At 34.7% G+C, this 17,889-nt stretch overlaps 1 protein-coding gene across 1 annotated transcript in view; it reads left to right on the top strand.

Moving 5' to 3' along the window:
• Tex15 (testis expressed 15, meiosis and synapsis associated) overlaps positions 1 to 17,889 on the top strand; it is a 55,932-nt gene that overhangs the window by 18,024 nt on the left and 20,019 nt on the right. The window contains exons 3-5 of the mRNA XM_046453315.2: positions 244 to 481; positions 12,691 to 12,837; positions 13,751 to 13,913. Coding sequence (XP_046309271.2) covers positions 244 to 481; positions 12,691 to 12,837; positions 13,751 to 13,913 — 548 coding nt within the window. The remainder of the gene's footprint in view (positions 1 to 243; positions 482 to 12,690; positions 12,838 to 13,750; positions 13,914 to 17,889) is intronic.

The raw sequence follows: 17,889 nt of genomic DNA, 5'->3' as shown, positions 1-17,889 counted from the left end.
CTTTTGCTGAGGCCTGCTTTGAATTTGTGATCCTCCCGCCTCAGCCTGCAGAGCCACTGTGATTACAGGCATGCACTATTGTGCCTGGCTTGAATTCTATCTTTAGATGATTTTCATTGTAACTTCTTATTATACAGTAGTGACACCTCTGAATATTATCAACACTTTTCTTGCTTTCTAACTGTGGCAAGATGAAATATTTATTTTCCCATTTAACAATAACCATTATTTGTTTTGATTTAGATCAGAGATGCGTGAGAGAAGAAAACATGGCAGAGAGCTTGAAGAACATTTCTGCTTTTTAGCACTTCCTCAGAGTGATGTTTTAGAGATATATCAGAATGGGATAAGTACCAAAGCATCTACATTGAAGATATTAGGAAATCCTCACCTTGGAATTTATATATTTAGACATGTTGATGTTGCCTTGAATTATGCTCATAGTCGAAACATTATGGTAGAGAACATTATAATTTTTAAGGTAAGTAACATAAAAATATTAAACAATGGATAGTTTGCTTTAAATTGCCCTAAACACACTTTCTTTTTAGTATAAATTCTTAGTATTTTTCATTGAATTATATATCATAATAATTCTTTTTGTCATCATGATCATTTGGTATTTACTTCTATTTCTGATTCTTTACTCGATTGTGGAGCACAAAGTAAAACTCCAAGGAGGCAAAGGAAACCATCATCTTTGTCGTCCCAGTGTATTTCTTTTTCTAGATTGATTATCCCTTCTATTTGTCTCTTTTTATTCATACCATAAGTAATACCACAGTGGTTTAAGTGTCTTCTTTTGAAACACTGTAGTATAATAATTTTAGTGTAAACTAAAGTTATTTAACTTTTACAGTCATTTTAGATAGTAATATTATACCATTATAAATTTCTTCAATAGTTATCTAAAATATTAATTTTAGGGAAAACCGGGCATGGGTTATAAAGGACTATCCAAATTATCTCTGTCTGTGTGTGTGAAAATAGTGGGTTTTTTTGTTTTGTTTTGTTTTGTTTGTAGTTGGACACAATACCTTTGTTTTTATTTATTTTTTTTCAAGTACATTTTCACTTCATTTTTTATTTATTTTTTTTTTACATAATCATACATGCAAATTTATTCCATTTCAGTCCCTGGTGCCCACCTATTCCCTTCCCTCCTCTCTCCCCTTATTCTCCTTCATCTATTCTACTGGTCTTCTTTTCATTCATTTTTATTTTTTTTTTTTTTAAATTTTTTATTGTTGGTTGTTCAAAACATTACATAGTTCTTGATATATCATATTTCACACTTTTCAAGTGGGTTATGAACTCCCATTTTTACCCCGTAAATTTATTTATTTTTATGTGGTGCTGAGGATTGAACCCAGGGTCTCGAACGCGCTAGGTGAGCGCTGTACCGCTGTTGTTGTTGTTGTTATTGTTGTTAAATCTCTTAATGTCAAATCATTTTGGTCAGAGAATATATTTACATATAATCTGTCTTTATAATTTATTAACACTCAGTTGGTAGATCTGGAAAAACAGATGTGTATATGTCGTTGTTACTAGAGAATAGTATTCTGTATATGCCTGTTAGATTTGGTTGGTTTATTTTTTGTTCAAGTTCTTTTTCCTTTCTAATCTTCTATTAGGTGGTTCTAGCCATTATTGAGACTGGGACATTGACATCTCCAGTTGTTATTATAGAATTATTTCTTCTATCAGTTCTGTCAATTTTTGCTTCAGATATTTTGATGATTTATTACTAGATATGTAAATGCTTATAATTAGAATATTTTCTTGCAGTTTTGAACTATTTAATGTTCATGGGTGGGGATGTAGCTTAGTGGTAGAGAGCTTGCCTAACACGTGCTGCAAGGCCTTGGGATTGATCCTTAGTACTGCAAAAATGAAAAAAAAAAAAAATGTCTTCCTTTGCTCTCGTTTCTTTTCTTTCTTTCTCTCCTTTTTTCACCCATTACTGGAGATTAGATCTATGGTCTTTTGCATGCTAGGCAAATATTCTATTACTGAACTCATCCTCAGTCCCTCTTTTTAAATTTTTACAATTATTTTTTTCGGTACTGGGGACAGATTCCAGGGGTTCTCTAACTCTGTGCTATATCCCCAGCCCCCACTTTTTTTAATTTTTAATTTTGCAACAGGGTTTCACTGAGTTGCAGAAGTTGGCCTTAAGTTTGGGAGCCTCTTGCCTGGGCCTTCTGAGTCTTTGAAACTATGGGCATGCATCCCTGTGCCTAGACCTCTTTTTTATTTTAAGTCTATTTTGTCTGATAGTATAGCCATCCTTCTCTTTTTTTGTTACTATTTATATGGAATATCCCTTTCCATCCTTTCATCTTCAACTTATTTGTGTCTTTCAATTTAAAGTAAATCTCTTATAGGCAGCATATAGTGAATCTTGTTTTTTATTAATTCTGCCAGTCTCTTCCCCCACCCCACACCCCCAGTAATAGGGATCCATTTAACCCAGGGCCTCATACAACCTGGGAAAGTACTCTACAAGTGAGCCACATCCCCAGCCTTCCTTCTCTTTCTGTCAGTTGGAGAGTTTAATATATTTCTACTGAAAATAGAAAGAATTTCTGTCATTTTGCTGTTTGCTATTTTCTATATTATTTCTTCTTCTTTTCTTCTTTCTTCCTTATTCCTTCTTCTCCTTCTTCCTTTTTCTTCTTTCTTCCTCCTCCCCCTCCTCCTCCACTAAGGATTCAACTCAGGGGCACTTGACCACTATTTTGTATTTTATTTAGAGACAGGGTCTCACTGAGTTGCTTAGCACCTTGTTTTTGCTGAGACTGGCTTTGAACTCATGATCCTCCTGCCTCAGCCTCTGGAGCTGCTGGGATTACAGGCATGCACCACCATGCCTGGCCCTCATTTCTAATATAGGTTGAATATCCTTTGTCTGAAATGCATGCAGTCAAACGTATTTCCAATTTTTTAGTTATTTTCTTTGTGGTTACCTTAGGAATTACATTTAAAATTCTAAAATTAGAAATTCTAATTTGAATTTATACTAGTTTAACTTAACATGCAAAAACTCTGCCCCTTTAAAACTCTTTTCTCACTTTCAGTTGTAGATGTCACAAAGTTATATCTTTGTACATTATATGTTCAGAAACATAAACTCATAATTTAAATACATCAGTCCCTTAAATTATGTAAAAAGCAAAACTGTGAAATTTCAGGCCAGAAGTACAATAGTACTAGCTTTTATACCAATAGCTGTTTAAGTGTATTAATATCTTAAATCATGTAGAAAACAAAAAGTGGAGTTATGTACCATTGTCAACAGTGATACTAGTTTCCATAAATTGCTCCTGTGTATGCCTTTTCTGAGATCTTCATTTCTTCATATGTCTACAAATTACTGTCTAACATCCTTCCATTTTGACCAACTAGACTTACTTTCACAGAGCAGAATAGTGGTAACAAACTCCCCCAGGTTTTGTATATCTGGGAATGTCTTAATCCTCACTTTGGAAGCATAATTTTGTCAGATACAGCGTGTGTGTGTGTGTGTGTGTGTGTGTGTATATATATATATTAATTTTAGATGGTCACAATACCTTTATTTATTTATCTATTTTTATGTGGTGCTCAGGATTAATTAAGCACAGTGTCTCACTCGTACTAGGCAAGTGCTCTATCACTGAGCTATAGCCCCAGCCCCAGTTACAGGATTCTTGATTGATATCTATCAGTCTACTGCCTTCTAGCTTCCCAAATTTCTGGTGAGAGACCTAATTATTTTTATTAAGGATCCCTTGTATATAATGAAATACTTTTTTATACTTTCACAGTTTTCTCTTTGGGCTTTCAACAGTTTGTCATTCTGCATGGAAAACCCATTGAACTTCTTGAATGTCTATGTTCATGTATTTTCATCAAGTTTGGAAAGTTTCCAGCCCTTATTTCTTTAAATACTCTCTTCCCTTATTTCTCTCACTCTCCTTTTTTGGAGTATTCCAATGTGTATGTCAGACCCCTTGATGGTGATTTACCGAATTCTGCCTGTTTAAAACTGCTTTTAAATCTGTTTAGTAAATTTTTTTTTATTTCAGTTGTTTATTTCAGTTTTCATCTATTCTAGTTTCTTTTGGGTTTTCTATCACTTTATTGATATTTCCATTTTTTTCATACATCATGTTCTTGACATTCTCCACATTTTTAAAAAAATTCTAATTAGGTATATATAACAACAGAATGAATTTTGATTCATTGTACACACTTGCCACATAACTTTTCATTTCTCTGTACACAATGTAGCATCTTACCAAATGTGCAGTCATACATGTACCTAGGGTAATGATGTCCATCGCATTACAACATCTTTCCTGCCCCCATTTTGCTTCACCTCCCCTCCCTCCCCTTTGCCCAAAGTGCCTCCATTTTTCCCATTCCCCTCCCCATTATGGATCAGCATCCGCTTTCCAGAGAGAAATTTTGGCCTTTCTTTTTTTGGGATTGGCTTACTTCACTTATCATGATATTCTCCAACTCCATCCATTTACCTGCAAATGCCATAATTTTATTCTTTCTTAATGCTGAGTAATTTTGTATATATAACACAGTTTCTTTATCTATTCATCTATTAAAGGGTATCTAGGTTTCTTCCACAGTTTAGCTATTGTGAGTTAAGCTGCTATAAACATTGATGTGACTGTGTTACTGTAGTATGCTGATTTTAAGTCCTTTGGGTATAGACCAAGGAATGAGATAGCTGGGTCAAATGGGGTTCCATTCCAAGTTTTCTAAGGAATCTCCATACTGCTTTCCAGATTGATTGCACCAATTTGCAGTGTCACCAGGAATGTATGAGAGTGTGCTTTCCCCCCCCCCCACCCTCACGAATACTTATTGTTGTTTGTATTCTTTTTTTTTTTTTTTTTTTAGTTATCGGCGGACACAACATCTTTGTTTTGTTTTGTTTGTATGTGGTGCTGAGGATCGAACCTGGGCTGCACGCATACCATGCGAGCGCGCTATCACTTGAGCCACATCCCCAGCCCCGTTGTTTGTATTCTTGATAACTGCCAGTCTGACTGGTGTGAGATGAAATGTTACAGTAGTTTTGATTTGCATTTCTCTAATTGCTAGAAGTGTGTTCAGCTCTTTAGCTCATTTACTGATTGGGTTGTTTGGGTTTTTTTTTTTTTTTTTTTTTGGTGTTAAGTTTTTTGAGTATTTTATGTACCCTAGGGATTAGTGCTCTATCTGATGTGCATGTGGCAAAAATTTGCTCCCAAAATATAGGCTTTCTCTTCACCTTCATTTATTGTTTCTTTTGCTGAGAAGAAGCTTTTTAGTTTGAATCCATCCCATTTATTAATTCTTGATTTTATTTCTTATGTTTCGGGAGTCTTGTGCTCTTGGATAGGCAAAATTAATATTGTCAAAATGGCGATACTACACAAAGTGCTATACAGATTCATTGTGATTCTAATTAAAATCCCAACATCATTCCTTATAGAAATAGAAAAAGCAGTCATGAAATTTATTTGGAAAAAATAAAAGACCCAGAATAGTTAAAGAAATCCCTAGCAAGAAGAGTGAAGCAAGAGGGATCACAATACTGGACCTTAAACTATACTACAAAGCCATAGTAACAAAAATGGCATGTACTGGCACCAAAATAGACATGTCAACCAGTGGTACAGAATAAAAGACATGGAGACAAACCCATATAAATACAGTTATCTCATACTAGACAAAGGCTCCAAAAACATACATTGGAGAACAGATAGCCTCATCAACATATGGTGCTGGGAAAACTGGAAATCCATATGCAGCAAAATGAAACTAAACCCCTGTCTCTCACCATGCACAAAATTCAACTCAAAAGTGGATCAAGGACCTAGGAATTAGACCAGAGACCCTGCAGGGTGCCTAATAGAGGAAAAAGTAGGCCCAAATCTTCATCAGGTCAGATGAGGCCTGACTTCCTTAATATCTTTAGTTCTTTAAGCATCTCTAACATAGTTGTGCCATTGTCTGGTAAATTTACCTTCAGGTCTTTTTCAAGGACAGTTTTTGGTATATATATATATATATTTTTTTTTCCTTTCAATGGGCCATGATTTACTCTTTATATGCCTTATGATTTTTGTCGTTGAGCACTGGACATTTTAGTCTAATAATATGGTAACTCTAGCAATCAGACCTCCCCCTTTCCAGTGTATACTGAATTTGTTCTGTTGTACCAAAGATGAACCTCAAGTATAAACTTGAGTATTAAGTATTAAGTTCTTCTCAAGTCTTTAACTCTGCATCTTTCTCTCTGCGTGGTGACTCTCTAATTTCCTGTATATTTGTGGGGTTTTTTGTTTCTGCTTTTGTTTTTTATAGTGCTGACAATCAAAACCTTTGAAGAACTATTGCAACTTTTCTTAAAATCTAGAGCTATTCAAAATTGGGGAAAACAGTTCCATAGAAGAATCTCAAACTAATCAATAGATAACTTGGTAAAGATTTACTCTTTGGTTAATTGTAACTTTGCCAAGACTACTAAAATTCCCCTGTGGTTGCTTTTAAATGTTATAGTCTTCAGGGTCTTCCATCCAGAAGGGGCAGAGTCATGGGGCCTGGAGCTTTAAATTCCCTGGAAGTCTCTTGAATTCAGAAGGGCAGGGACTTGCAACAAACAGTGGGGAAGAGATACCGACACCCATAGCACAAAAGTTAATAACAAGAATAAACAAATGGGACTTACTTAAACTGTAAAGTTTTTTCTCAGCAAGAGAAACAATAAGAGAGGTAAATAGGGAGCCTACATCATGGGAACAAATTTTTACTCCTCACACTTCAGATAGAGCCCTAATATCCAGAGTATACAGAGAACTCAAAAAATTAAACAATAAGAAAACAAATAACCCAGTCAACAAATGGGCCAAAGACCTGAACAGACACTTCTCAGAGGAGGACATACAATCAATCAACAAGTACTTGAAAAAATGCTCACCATCACTAGCAGTCAGAGAAATGCAAATCAAAACCACCCTAAGATACCATCTCACTCCAGTAAGATTGGCAGCCATTATGAAGTCAAACAACAACAAGTGCTGGAGAGGATGTGGGGAAAAGGGTACTCTTGTACATTGCTGGTGGGACTGCAAACTGGTGCGGCCAATTTGGAAAGCAGTATGGAGATTCCTTGGAAAGCTGGGAATGGAACCACCATTTGACCCAGCTATTGCCCTTCTCGGACTATTCCCTGAAGACCTTAAAAGAGCGTACTACAGGGATACTGCTACATCGATGCTCATAGCAGCACAATTCACAATTGCTAGACTGTGGAACCAACCCAGATGCCCTTCAATAGATGAATGGATAAAAAAAATGTGGCATTTATACACAATGGAGTATTATACAGCACTAAAAAATGACAAAATCATGGAATTTGCAGGGAAATGGATGGCACTAGAGCAGATTATGCTTAGTGAAGCTAGCCAATCCCTAAAAAACAAATACCAAATGTCTTCTTTGATATAATGAGAGCAACTAAGAACAAAGCAGGGAGGAAGAGCAGGAAGAAAAGATTAACATTAAACAGAGACATGAGGTGGGAGGGAAAGGGAGAGAAAGGGGAAATTGCATGGTAATGGAGGGAGACCCTCATTGTTATACAAAATTACATATAAGAGGTTGTGAGGGGAATGGGAAAATAAACAAGGAGAGAAATGAATTACAGTAGATGGGGTAGAGAGATAAGATGGGAGGGGAGGGGAGGGGAGATAGTAGAGGATAGGAAAGGTAGCAGAATACAACAGTTACTAATAGGGCATTATGTAAAAATGTGGATGTGTAACCGACGTGATTCTGCAATCTGTATTTGGGGTAAAATTGGGAGTTCAAAACCCACTTGAATCAAATGTATGAAATGTGATATGTCAAGAGCTTTGTAATGTTTTGAACAACCAATAAAAAAAAGAAAAAAAATATCCTGTCACTATCTCTGTGAATGTATAATATATATGTATAATGTATTATGTATATTGGTATATTCCTAGTGATGACCCAGATCCTAGCACATAATAGACTTTCAATAAACTTTCCCCCCCCCCCAAAAAAAAAATGACTGCTGCCTTAGTCTGCACCTCTCTTATTAGAAGTAGAGCACATATCCCTGATTTTTATTATTGTACACTCTGGCTCCTGTAAGTAGTGTACGAGCTGCCACAGGAACACATGCACTACTGCCAACCATGGAGCCACAGAGGTGGGGAAAGCATAGCTGCTACTCTGTGAAGAACTGAAATTAACTGTAATATACTATCCTCACCTTCCCCTAGAAGTTGCAAGCCTTGAATAGATTCCAGAGTTCCAGAATTCTAGAACCAGACAGATTCTTTCAGTGCATTTATTGCCTACATGAAGAGAGAAATTTCTGATGCTTACTATTCCACCATATTCCCAGAATCAGCCTTTGAGCTATTTTTCAATTTTTCTAGTTCTAGAGCTCCTATTTAAAAAAAAAAAAAGTAAGTCTCATAGAAGAATATTAAATATCAACAGGTGAATTAGTTAAGATTTACTTTTTGATTTATTTCTGCTTTGCCAGAACTACTAAAATCACAATATGCAAACGGTATTTTCATTTCTGTAAGGGTAACTTAGGATATGTATATCTACAGCAAATCAATGGTTCATATGACACGTTTTTTTACCTCAAATATTGTCTTCCATTAAGCACGATTTATTTATTTATTTTTAGTTGTTGATGGACCTTTATTTTGTTTGTTTGTATGTGGTGCTGAGAATTGAACCCAGTGCCTCATGCATGCTAGGCAAGCACGCTACCACTGAGCTTCAACCTCAGCCCCATAATTTATTTTTATATTAAAAAACAATAAGCCTGGCATGGTGGCACATGCCTGTAATCCTAGCAGCTTGAGAGGCTGAGACAGCAGAATTTCAAGTTCAAAGCCAGCCTCAGCAATGGCCAGACAAGGAGCTAAGCAACTCAGTGAGAACCCCGTCTCTAAATGAAATACAAAATAGGGCTGGGGATATGGGTCATAGGTCAAGTTCCCCCCCCCCCCATTTCAATCTCCAGTACCAAAAAAAAATAGATACCAATTTTAGAAAATTTGGGTCATACTAAAAATTTCCAAAATCTCAATAATAATCAAGCCAGGTTTTTAAATATCTATACTTAGTTTTCTATTCATTTTTTAAAGTTTTTCTTTTTTTTAATCTTTATTTATTTATTTTTATGTGGTGCTGAGGATTGAACCCAGCACCTCGCACCTGCGAGATGAGCGCTTTACTGCTGAAGCCACAACCCCAGCCCCGAAGTTTTTTCTTTTTAATTGTAGGTGGACACCTTTATTTTACTTGTTTTTGTTTTTATTTTTATGTGGTGCCGGGGATCAAACCCAGTGTCTCACGCATGCTAGGCAAGCACCCTTCCACTGAGCCACAACCCCAGCCCCTTAGTCTTCTATTCATATAAACAGATATGCAGGTAAAATTGTAATTATTTTCTTGCTTTTTATAATGTATAACTTGCTTTCTCCACTGGTTAGACAATGAACATTTTCCATGCCATTAAATAAATATTCTCCTGTAATATCCTTTAGTTTTTGGTTTTTTTGTTTGTTTTTTTAAGGGATGGGGTCTCTATATGTTGCCCAGAGTCCTGGGCTCAAGCAGTCCTCCTGCCTTAGCCTCCAGAATAGCTAGGACTACAAGCCCAAATTGTAATATCCTTTTGGATGATTGCTTAGTTATTCACTATACACCTGTACAATGAATTTGTCTAACAAATGGGGCAGGGTACCAGGGATTGAACTCAGGGGCACTTGGCCACTGAGCCACATCCCCAGCCCTATTTTGAGTTTTATTTAGAGACCAGGTCTCACTGAGTTGCGTAGCACCTCACTATAGCTGAGGCTGGCTTTGAACTTTTGATCCTCCTGCCTCAGCCTCCTGAGCTACTGGGATTACAGTGGTGCTGGACATGGTGATGCCCATCCAAAATTTCTTAATGTTGGGATATAAGTTGGTTTCTGGTTTATTTTGGTTTTGCACTTTGATTATCCCTGTAAATATATTTTCACACATATGTATGATTTTGTGCAAAGTTGTTTGGTTCTGGGGATTGAACTCAATGTCTTATATATGCTAAGCATGCACCCTGGCACCTATATGCTAAGAATTTATTTCAAGATGTCAAAGGTATGTACATTTTTATAGCTTTTAATAATGCGGTTGTCCAGGGAAAGATTGTATTATGATATTTCATTCACAGTTTGTGAGAATGCCTCCTATCTCACACTATAACTAAACTTGTATGTTATACTTTTTAAAAAAATTCTTGCTAGCCTAATATATAACAAGCAGTTCATCAATATTGGTTCAATTTTTGTTTTTATTGTGATTATTACTGAATTTAAATTTTTGTTATATATATTTGTTGACTGTTTATATTTGGAGAGTTGCTTGTACATTATATTTGGAGAGTTGCTTGTACATATCTTCTGCCACTTGGATTTTTTTCTTTTTATTTGTTTGATTTGTGAACATATCAATTGACTAAAGGATATCTTGATAGCTAGACTTTTGTCTGTATGTTTTTAATTTTTAATATACTTTTTATTTTTTAATAATTTTAGATTTTCAAGGCTGGGGTTGTGGCTCAGTGGCAGAGCACTTGCCTTGTATATGTGAGACACTGGGTTTGATCCACAGCACCATATAAAAATAAACAAAATAAAGATATTGTGAAAAAAATAATAATAATTTTAGATTTTCAGAAAGGTTAGAAAAAATAAGAGTTTGTATGTACAATTCACCCAGCTTCTCCTAGTGTTAACATTTTATTTACATAACTATACTACATTGGTCAAAACTGAGATCTAAACATTAGTTAACCCTGTAACTAAACTACAGACCCTTTATTCCCCCCTGTACTGGGAATCAAGCCCAGGGATGCACACATACCTATGAGACAAGTGCTCTATTGCTGAGCTTCACCCCCAACTCCAAGCTATGGTCTTTATTGGCTTTTGCCAGTTTTTCTATGCATGTTTCTTTCTTTTTCAAGATCCAGGGTTTAGTCTGGGATACCACATTACATTCAGTATTGTTTTTATTTTGGAACAACTGTTTTCACACCAGTAGGAGAATTGATGAATTTATACAAAATGTATATCTTTTGTAATATTCTTTGTGCTTTCTTTCATTTGTCAATTACATTTATGATTTGAGTTTTAAAAGTTTTTTCATATTCATTTGTTTTTGAAGTACAGAAGTTTTACGGTATTAGTAAAGTCTACATTTTGGGTTCATGGTTTCTTGCATATATTCTTAGAAAAGACATCTTTGATTTTAGATAATTGCTTGTATTTTCAATGCTTTCATTGTTTTTAATATTTAAATATTTAACATGTTTGGTAATTATTTTGTTTACAAATTAAGAAAGGAACTTAAAAACAAGAAGAAAAATAAGAAACATAACTGAAAAAATTAAATCCCTTCTTTTTAGGTTATCCCCTACTATTTATTGAATAATCTATTTCAAACAGCATCTTTAATAATGTATTTTGATGTATATGTGAACCAACTGCTGGGCTAGCTTTGTTTCATTGTTTATTTTAGAAAGTACTTCTTTTTCCTCTGCCTTTCTTTCTTTCTTTCTTTCTTTTGTATATTCATGACAATAGTGGAATGCATTACACTCATTATTACCCATTTTCAGCACAGTGTTTCATAACTTTGTATATAAAGTGTGTTAATGCCAAATTATGCCATTTTACATGTACTTTTTTTGCATTACAATTCTTAATACACATATATACCACAATTTATCATATCTCTGTTTGTATATAGGATATGTTGACACCAAGTTCAAATCTTCATACATGTATTTTGTATAATGATGACCATCACATTCCACCATCCTTGCTATTCCCCTTCCCCCTCCCTTTCCCTCCCACCCCTCTTCCCTATCTAGAAATAATCTTCCTCCTTTCTTGTATTAAAAGAATGTTCTGGGGCTGAGGTTGTGGCTCAGTGCTCTAGCAGTTGCCTGGCATGTGTGAGGCACTGAGTTCGATCTTCAGCACCATATAGAAATAAACAAAATAAAAGTATTGTGTCCATCTACAACTAAAAAAAATTTAAACAAAAAAGAAGGTTCTTCTATCTGAACTTACAACTTACCTATTCTGTTTCTAACCTAAATTTTAAAATAATTTTCTGGGCTTTTTTTGTTGTTGTTGTTTTCTGTGTTGTCTTCTAGATAAGTTTTTAGTCTAAAACTCATTTCTTTTTTTTAACTTTTTTTTTTTAGTTGTAAATGGACACAATACCTTTATTTATTTATTTTTATGTGGTGCTGAGGTTCGAACCCAGTGCCTCACATGTGCTAGGCAAGCACTCTACCACTGAGGCACAACCCAGCCCCTGACTAAAACTCATTTCTGAAAGTGGATTATCTGAGAATTTTATTGGAATAAATTTAATCTCAGTTTAATTTGGAGGGAAAGTAGAATTACTATATTAAATCATCCCATTCATCTGGAGCATGGATTATGCTTTCATTCATACTTCTATTTCATTTTTTTTAAAAAAGTATTAGCCTGCCTTGCTGTTTGAAGTGAGTTTAAAAGGGTTTTGTTTTTTTTTTTTTGTTTTTTTTTGGTGTGTGTATTTATACCTATATTTATATTTTTTAAGGTTCTTTTTGGGAGAGTGAAGAAAATTCAGCCTTCTATGGATAAAAACAAAGTTTCTTTGGATCCTTCTCCCAATTTTGATTGCCACATGTCAAGAAATTTACCTTCTCTGAAAGACACCATTGAACTACAAGCCTACAGTTCAGCAGTATGTTAATATTATGGTTTATTTGATGACTTGAAAGTCACATGCTTAATTCAGTGGCTACACTTATTTAGATGTTCTGTAGTTTAACTCCTAACTTGGGAAACATCAACTTCACTTTGAAACAAGACTTCACAACAAGGTGACCATAGTTGTTAATAATGTATATTTCAAAATCACTGAGAAGCAATTTTCAAATGTGTCACCATAAAAAAATGATGAGTAAGGTGGCAGATATGTTAATTGGCTTGATTCATTCTTAATTATTTATAATTATTGAAACATGACATTGTACTCTATAAAAGTATACAGTTATGATTTGTCACTTAATATTGATTTTTAAAATAAGACTATTTTGAAACAATCTTGCTCATTTTTGTATTCTGGAAAAGAAGGAACCTAACCATTAGGTAAAACAGCAATTTTATATCCTCTTTTGCTTACTAGTGGACCTTTAATTTTCTATAGAAGATTATGTACATGTTATGTGTAATAAGATATAAATAAATCTTCTGTATAGAAGTATGTGTATATTCTCACATGTAAAAATATTAACTTTTGTTATTTTCCTAATTAATTATTCCTACCCAATAAAATATAATGGTTTAGAACACACATAAAACATTTAAATTTTAGTGGAAAACTACTTATTATTTTAAAAAGTACTTCTTATTTATATGTCTGTTTCTGTTACCATAAATAGCCTACCAAGAAAAAAAAACATGTAGTAGGATAAATGAATAGTTTAGTTATCTTCCAAAAAACTAGGATTGAAAAGGCAGGGAAAGGTGGAGGCACATGGAAATAGATAAATCTGTAACATCATGTTATTATATAGGCTTTTTTAAAAAATGAGCTTAGTCAAATCTAGCTGCCAGAGTTAATCAGCATAAATTCATTTTTCTCTGTATTTCAGGTGTACTTCTATGAATACAATATCTTTTCAAAGCCAGTAGATAAACCTAGGCAGTGCCTTCCATATGCAATAGTGACAGTAAAATTTATTGGTCACAAAGTAGATAGTGGACACTTCATGACATCTTTGAGATTTCTCTCAGCAGGATTTCCAAAGAGGGCTGGTAAGATGCATATATTATTTAATTTAATAGCATTTGTGTTGATCTCAAATTTTCTGAATTTTATTTTTCTAATACATTATGAATCTCTAAGCAAAATCATTGCATTTTGCCTGTTTTCCATTTTGCTCATCTAGGATAGTATGCATAGTATTTTGTGGCTTCTTGATATGAATAACATTTATTCATTTTAATGGGTGATGGATGAAGAGTACTCCATTGTACAACTGTACACTATTCTACTGGGGATATTTGGACACTTTTGCATCCCTTCTCATTCCAAACATTGCTATTTTAAACATAAGGATTTCAGTGCATATATGCAAGAATTTTTCTGTAGAATATGGGTTTATACCAGGAATGTACAACTTAAGCCAAAAATGATATCAAATGGTTTGCCAAAGTGGTTGTATCAATTTACAAAATCATTCTACATCCTTGACAACACATATCATAGCTTTTAAAAAAATTTATTTCTACCAGTCTAATGAGTATGATATGTTATTAGATCATTTTTTTAATTTGAATTTTCTTAATTTTTAATGAGGTTGAGAATCTTTACCTGCATTTATTTCTGTTACACTTTTATGTTTTGTGCTACTGTAGGTGCAGCATTTCATGGCTTTTGTATTTGGCTTTGCTTAAATACTAAAGAGATTAGGATCTCTTTACAGGTGTATTGACCATTGTATTTCAACTTTTCTGAAATTCCTAGTCAAAGCTTGTACCTGCCTTTTCTAATTGAGCTATTTTATCATTGATCGTAGAAGTTCTTTTTGTGTATTTAATTTTGGGTTTTGGGTCAGTTATGTATTAGAGGCATTTTCTCTGACTTTGTGATCTTGTCTTTGTATAAGTTAGTGTGTTTTGATAGAGTTAAATGTGTTTTGATAAAGAGATTCTTATTATAAGATGATAACTCTTTTAAGAAAAATTGCTGTTTGTTATGGTTTAGAAATGAAGTATCCCCTAAAAGCTCATGTGTGAGACAATGCAAGAAAATTTAGAGGTGAAATGATTGGGTTATGAGAGCCTTAATATAATCAGTGCAGTAATCCCCTGGTGGTAACTATAGGTAGATAGGGTATGATTAGAGGAGGTAGGGTCACTGAGGGTGGGGGGTGCCTTTTAGGGTTTCTGTTTTGTCCATGATGAGAGGAGCACATGTACGTGCTTTCCTTCTCTCTCTTTCTCTTTTTCTCTTTCTCTTTTTCTCTTTCTCTTTCTCTGTCTCTCCTTCCTGATGGCCATGTCCTAAACCACTTTCCTCTACCACACTTTTCTACTATAATATTCTGCCACACCTTGGGCACAGAGTAATGGAGGCAGCCATCTATGGACTGAGACCTCTGAAACCATAAGACCCAAATAAACTTTTCCTTCTCTAAAATTTTTCTTGTCAGTTCTTTGGTCACAGTGCCAATAAAGCTGACTAAAACACTATTATATTTGTCTTAGTTAATAATGCTTTCCCAAGAAAATGAAGATATTTCCTTATGCTGTCTTTTAAAAAATTTATAGGTTTCTTTTACCATTTTGGTCTTACCTACCTGGAAATGACTTTGGTATATGATAATGATAACAGATTTCATTTTATTTTCCATATGCATGCCAAGTTGTCTCAGTACAGTTTATCAGAGAAAACATTTCCCCCACCAGTCTGCAGTATCCTTTCTATAATATATCATTTGACTCTAGGTTCTGCAAAAATCTCTTACTGGATTCCATTCAGTTCTGTTTCTCTCTGCTTATCCTTTTGCCATTAGCACCTTGCCTTAATTACTACAATTTCATTAAAACTGAATGGTACTCCATCTTTTTTTAATGTTTTATTGTTTTTAGTACACATGAGTTTTAGAATCAGTTTATCAAGTTCTGCTAATTAAATGTGTTAGAATTTTGAGATTTCATCTGTAGATTAAATGGTGAAAAATAATGTTTTCATTATATTTAGTTTGCGATTAACTTGTATACATGGTCCACTTAAGTTCTAGTATATTTTTTTGAATATTTTTTTTTAGTTATTGGTGGACCTTTATATGCGGTGCTGAGAATCTAACCCAGTGCCTCACACATACTAGGTAATCATTGTACCATTGAACTACAACCCAGCCTTCTGTAAGGTCTTATATGTCATTTATTTTTAAGTATTTTTTATTTTATGCTATTTTAAGTATCTTTTTGTTTTATTCTCTGTTTTGTTGTTGCTGTTGTTGTTTTGTGGTATGTGTCAGTCCAGTTGATTTAAAAATATAAAATTAGGCTGGGAATGTAGTTTCAGTGGTAGAGTGCTTCCCTAGCAATGCATAAGGCCTTGGTTTCAATCGCCAGTACTGGAAAAAAAAGAAACTGTAAAATTGTCAGGAAGCTAAGGCAGGAGAATTGCAAGTTTGAGGGCAGTCTTGTCTCAAAATAAAAAATGGGCTGGGGGGACTGGAGTTGTGGCTCAGTGGTGGAGTGCTCGCCTTGCACATGCGAGACCCTGGGTTCGATCCTCAGCACCACATAAAAATAAATAAGTGAACTACAACTAAAAAATAAATATTAAAAAAAAAATAAGCTGGGGATGTAGCTCAGTGGTACAGTGCACCTGAGTTCAGTCCCCAGTATTGGAGGAAAGGAGTGCAAAATCAAGTTAATTGTATATTCAATTGTGTGTTCACAGTACATACACCCATCACTGCAGTTAAACTTGGAGGAGTTTTAAAGAAACTATACCCTTTAAAAACCTATCACATCACTTTCCTCTCATGGCTCCCAGCCTTTAGCAACCACTAATCTATTTATTCACCTCTTCTGGGCATTTCATATAAAATGGAATCATATGATTTGTGGCTTTTTGTACCTAGTGTTTTTCACTTAATAGTGTTTTCAAGATTCATCCATACTATAGCATGTATCTACTCTATTCCTTTTTTTTTTTTTTTTTTTTTTTTTTAGTATTTGGACATAGTATCTTTATTTATTTTTATGTGGTGCTGAGGATAGAACCCAGTGCCTCACATGTGTAAGGCGGGCTATCTACCACTGAGCTACAGCCCCAGCCCTCCTTTTTTTTAATATTTATTTTTTGGCTATAGATTGACACAACACCTTTATTTTATTTATTTTTATGTGATGCTGAAGATCGAACCCAGGGTCTCGGACATGATAGGCCAGCACTCTACCTCTGAGCCACAACCCCAGCCCTACTCTATTCCTTTTATGGACTAGTATTCTATTGTACACGTACACCCATGTTGTATTTAGCCACACATCTATTGATGAACATTTGACTTTTTTTCATTCTACTATGGACATTTGTACACAAACATGTTTTCTCATTTCTTTTGGGTAAAGTATACATAAGAGTGGGAATTGCTGCATCATACAGTAACTGTGTGTTAATTGAATGAGGAACTGCCAGGCTGTTTTCCTTAGTGGCTTGTGTTATTTACCTTTATGGCAAGGCCCCCCCACTTCAAACTACAAATCTTGCTATCAATTCAGAAAGATTTCAGACATGACACTCAGAGTAATAGGCATGAGTTTATTAGAAGATATAGGAGAGCGGGCTGGGGTTGTGACTCAGTGGTAGAGCACTCACCTAGCATGTGCAAGGCACTGGGTTTGATCCTCGACACCACATAAAAATAAATAAATAAATAATAAATATATTGTGTCCATATACAACTAAAAAAATATTTTTAAAAAAGAAGATATAGGAAAGGGGAAAAGAGGGCATTCTTTTATGGCGGGGAGAGTACCAGGGATTGAACTTGGGGCACTCAATCACTGAGCCACATCCCCAGCCTTTTTTTATATTTTATTTATTATAGAGACAGGGTCTCACTGAGTTGCTTAGCACCTCGCTTTTGCTGAGACTTGCTTTGAACTTGTGATTCTCCTGTCTCAACCTCCCAAGCCGCTGGGCTTACAGGTATGCAACACCATACCTGGCAAGAGGGCATTCTTAAGGGAGAGTTTGGGTCCTCTCAGA

Source organism: Marmota monax, unplaced genomic scaffold (assembly GCF_021218885.2).
Source record: "Marmota monax isolate L192 unplaced genomic scaffold, Marmota_monax_Labrador192_F-V1.1 WCK01_AAM20220418_F8-fsc00117, whole genome shotgun sequence".
In the NCBI taxonomy this organism is placed as follows: domain Eukaryota; kingdom Metazoa; phylum Chordata; class Mammalia; order Rodentia; family Sciuridae; genus Marmota; species Marmota monax.
Note: the sequence above shows the minus strand (reverse complement) of the source record. Positions and strands in the feature narration are given on the sequence as shown.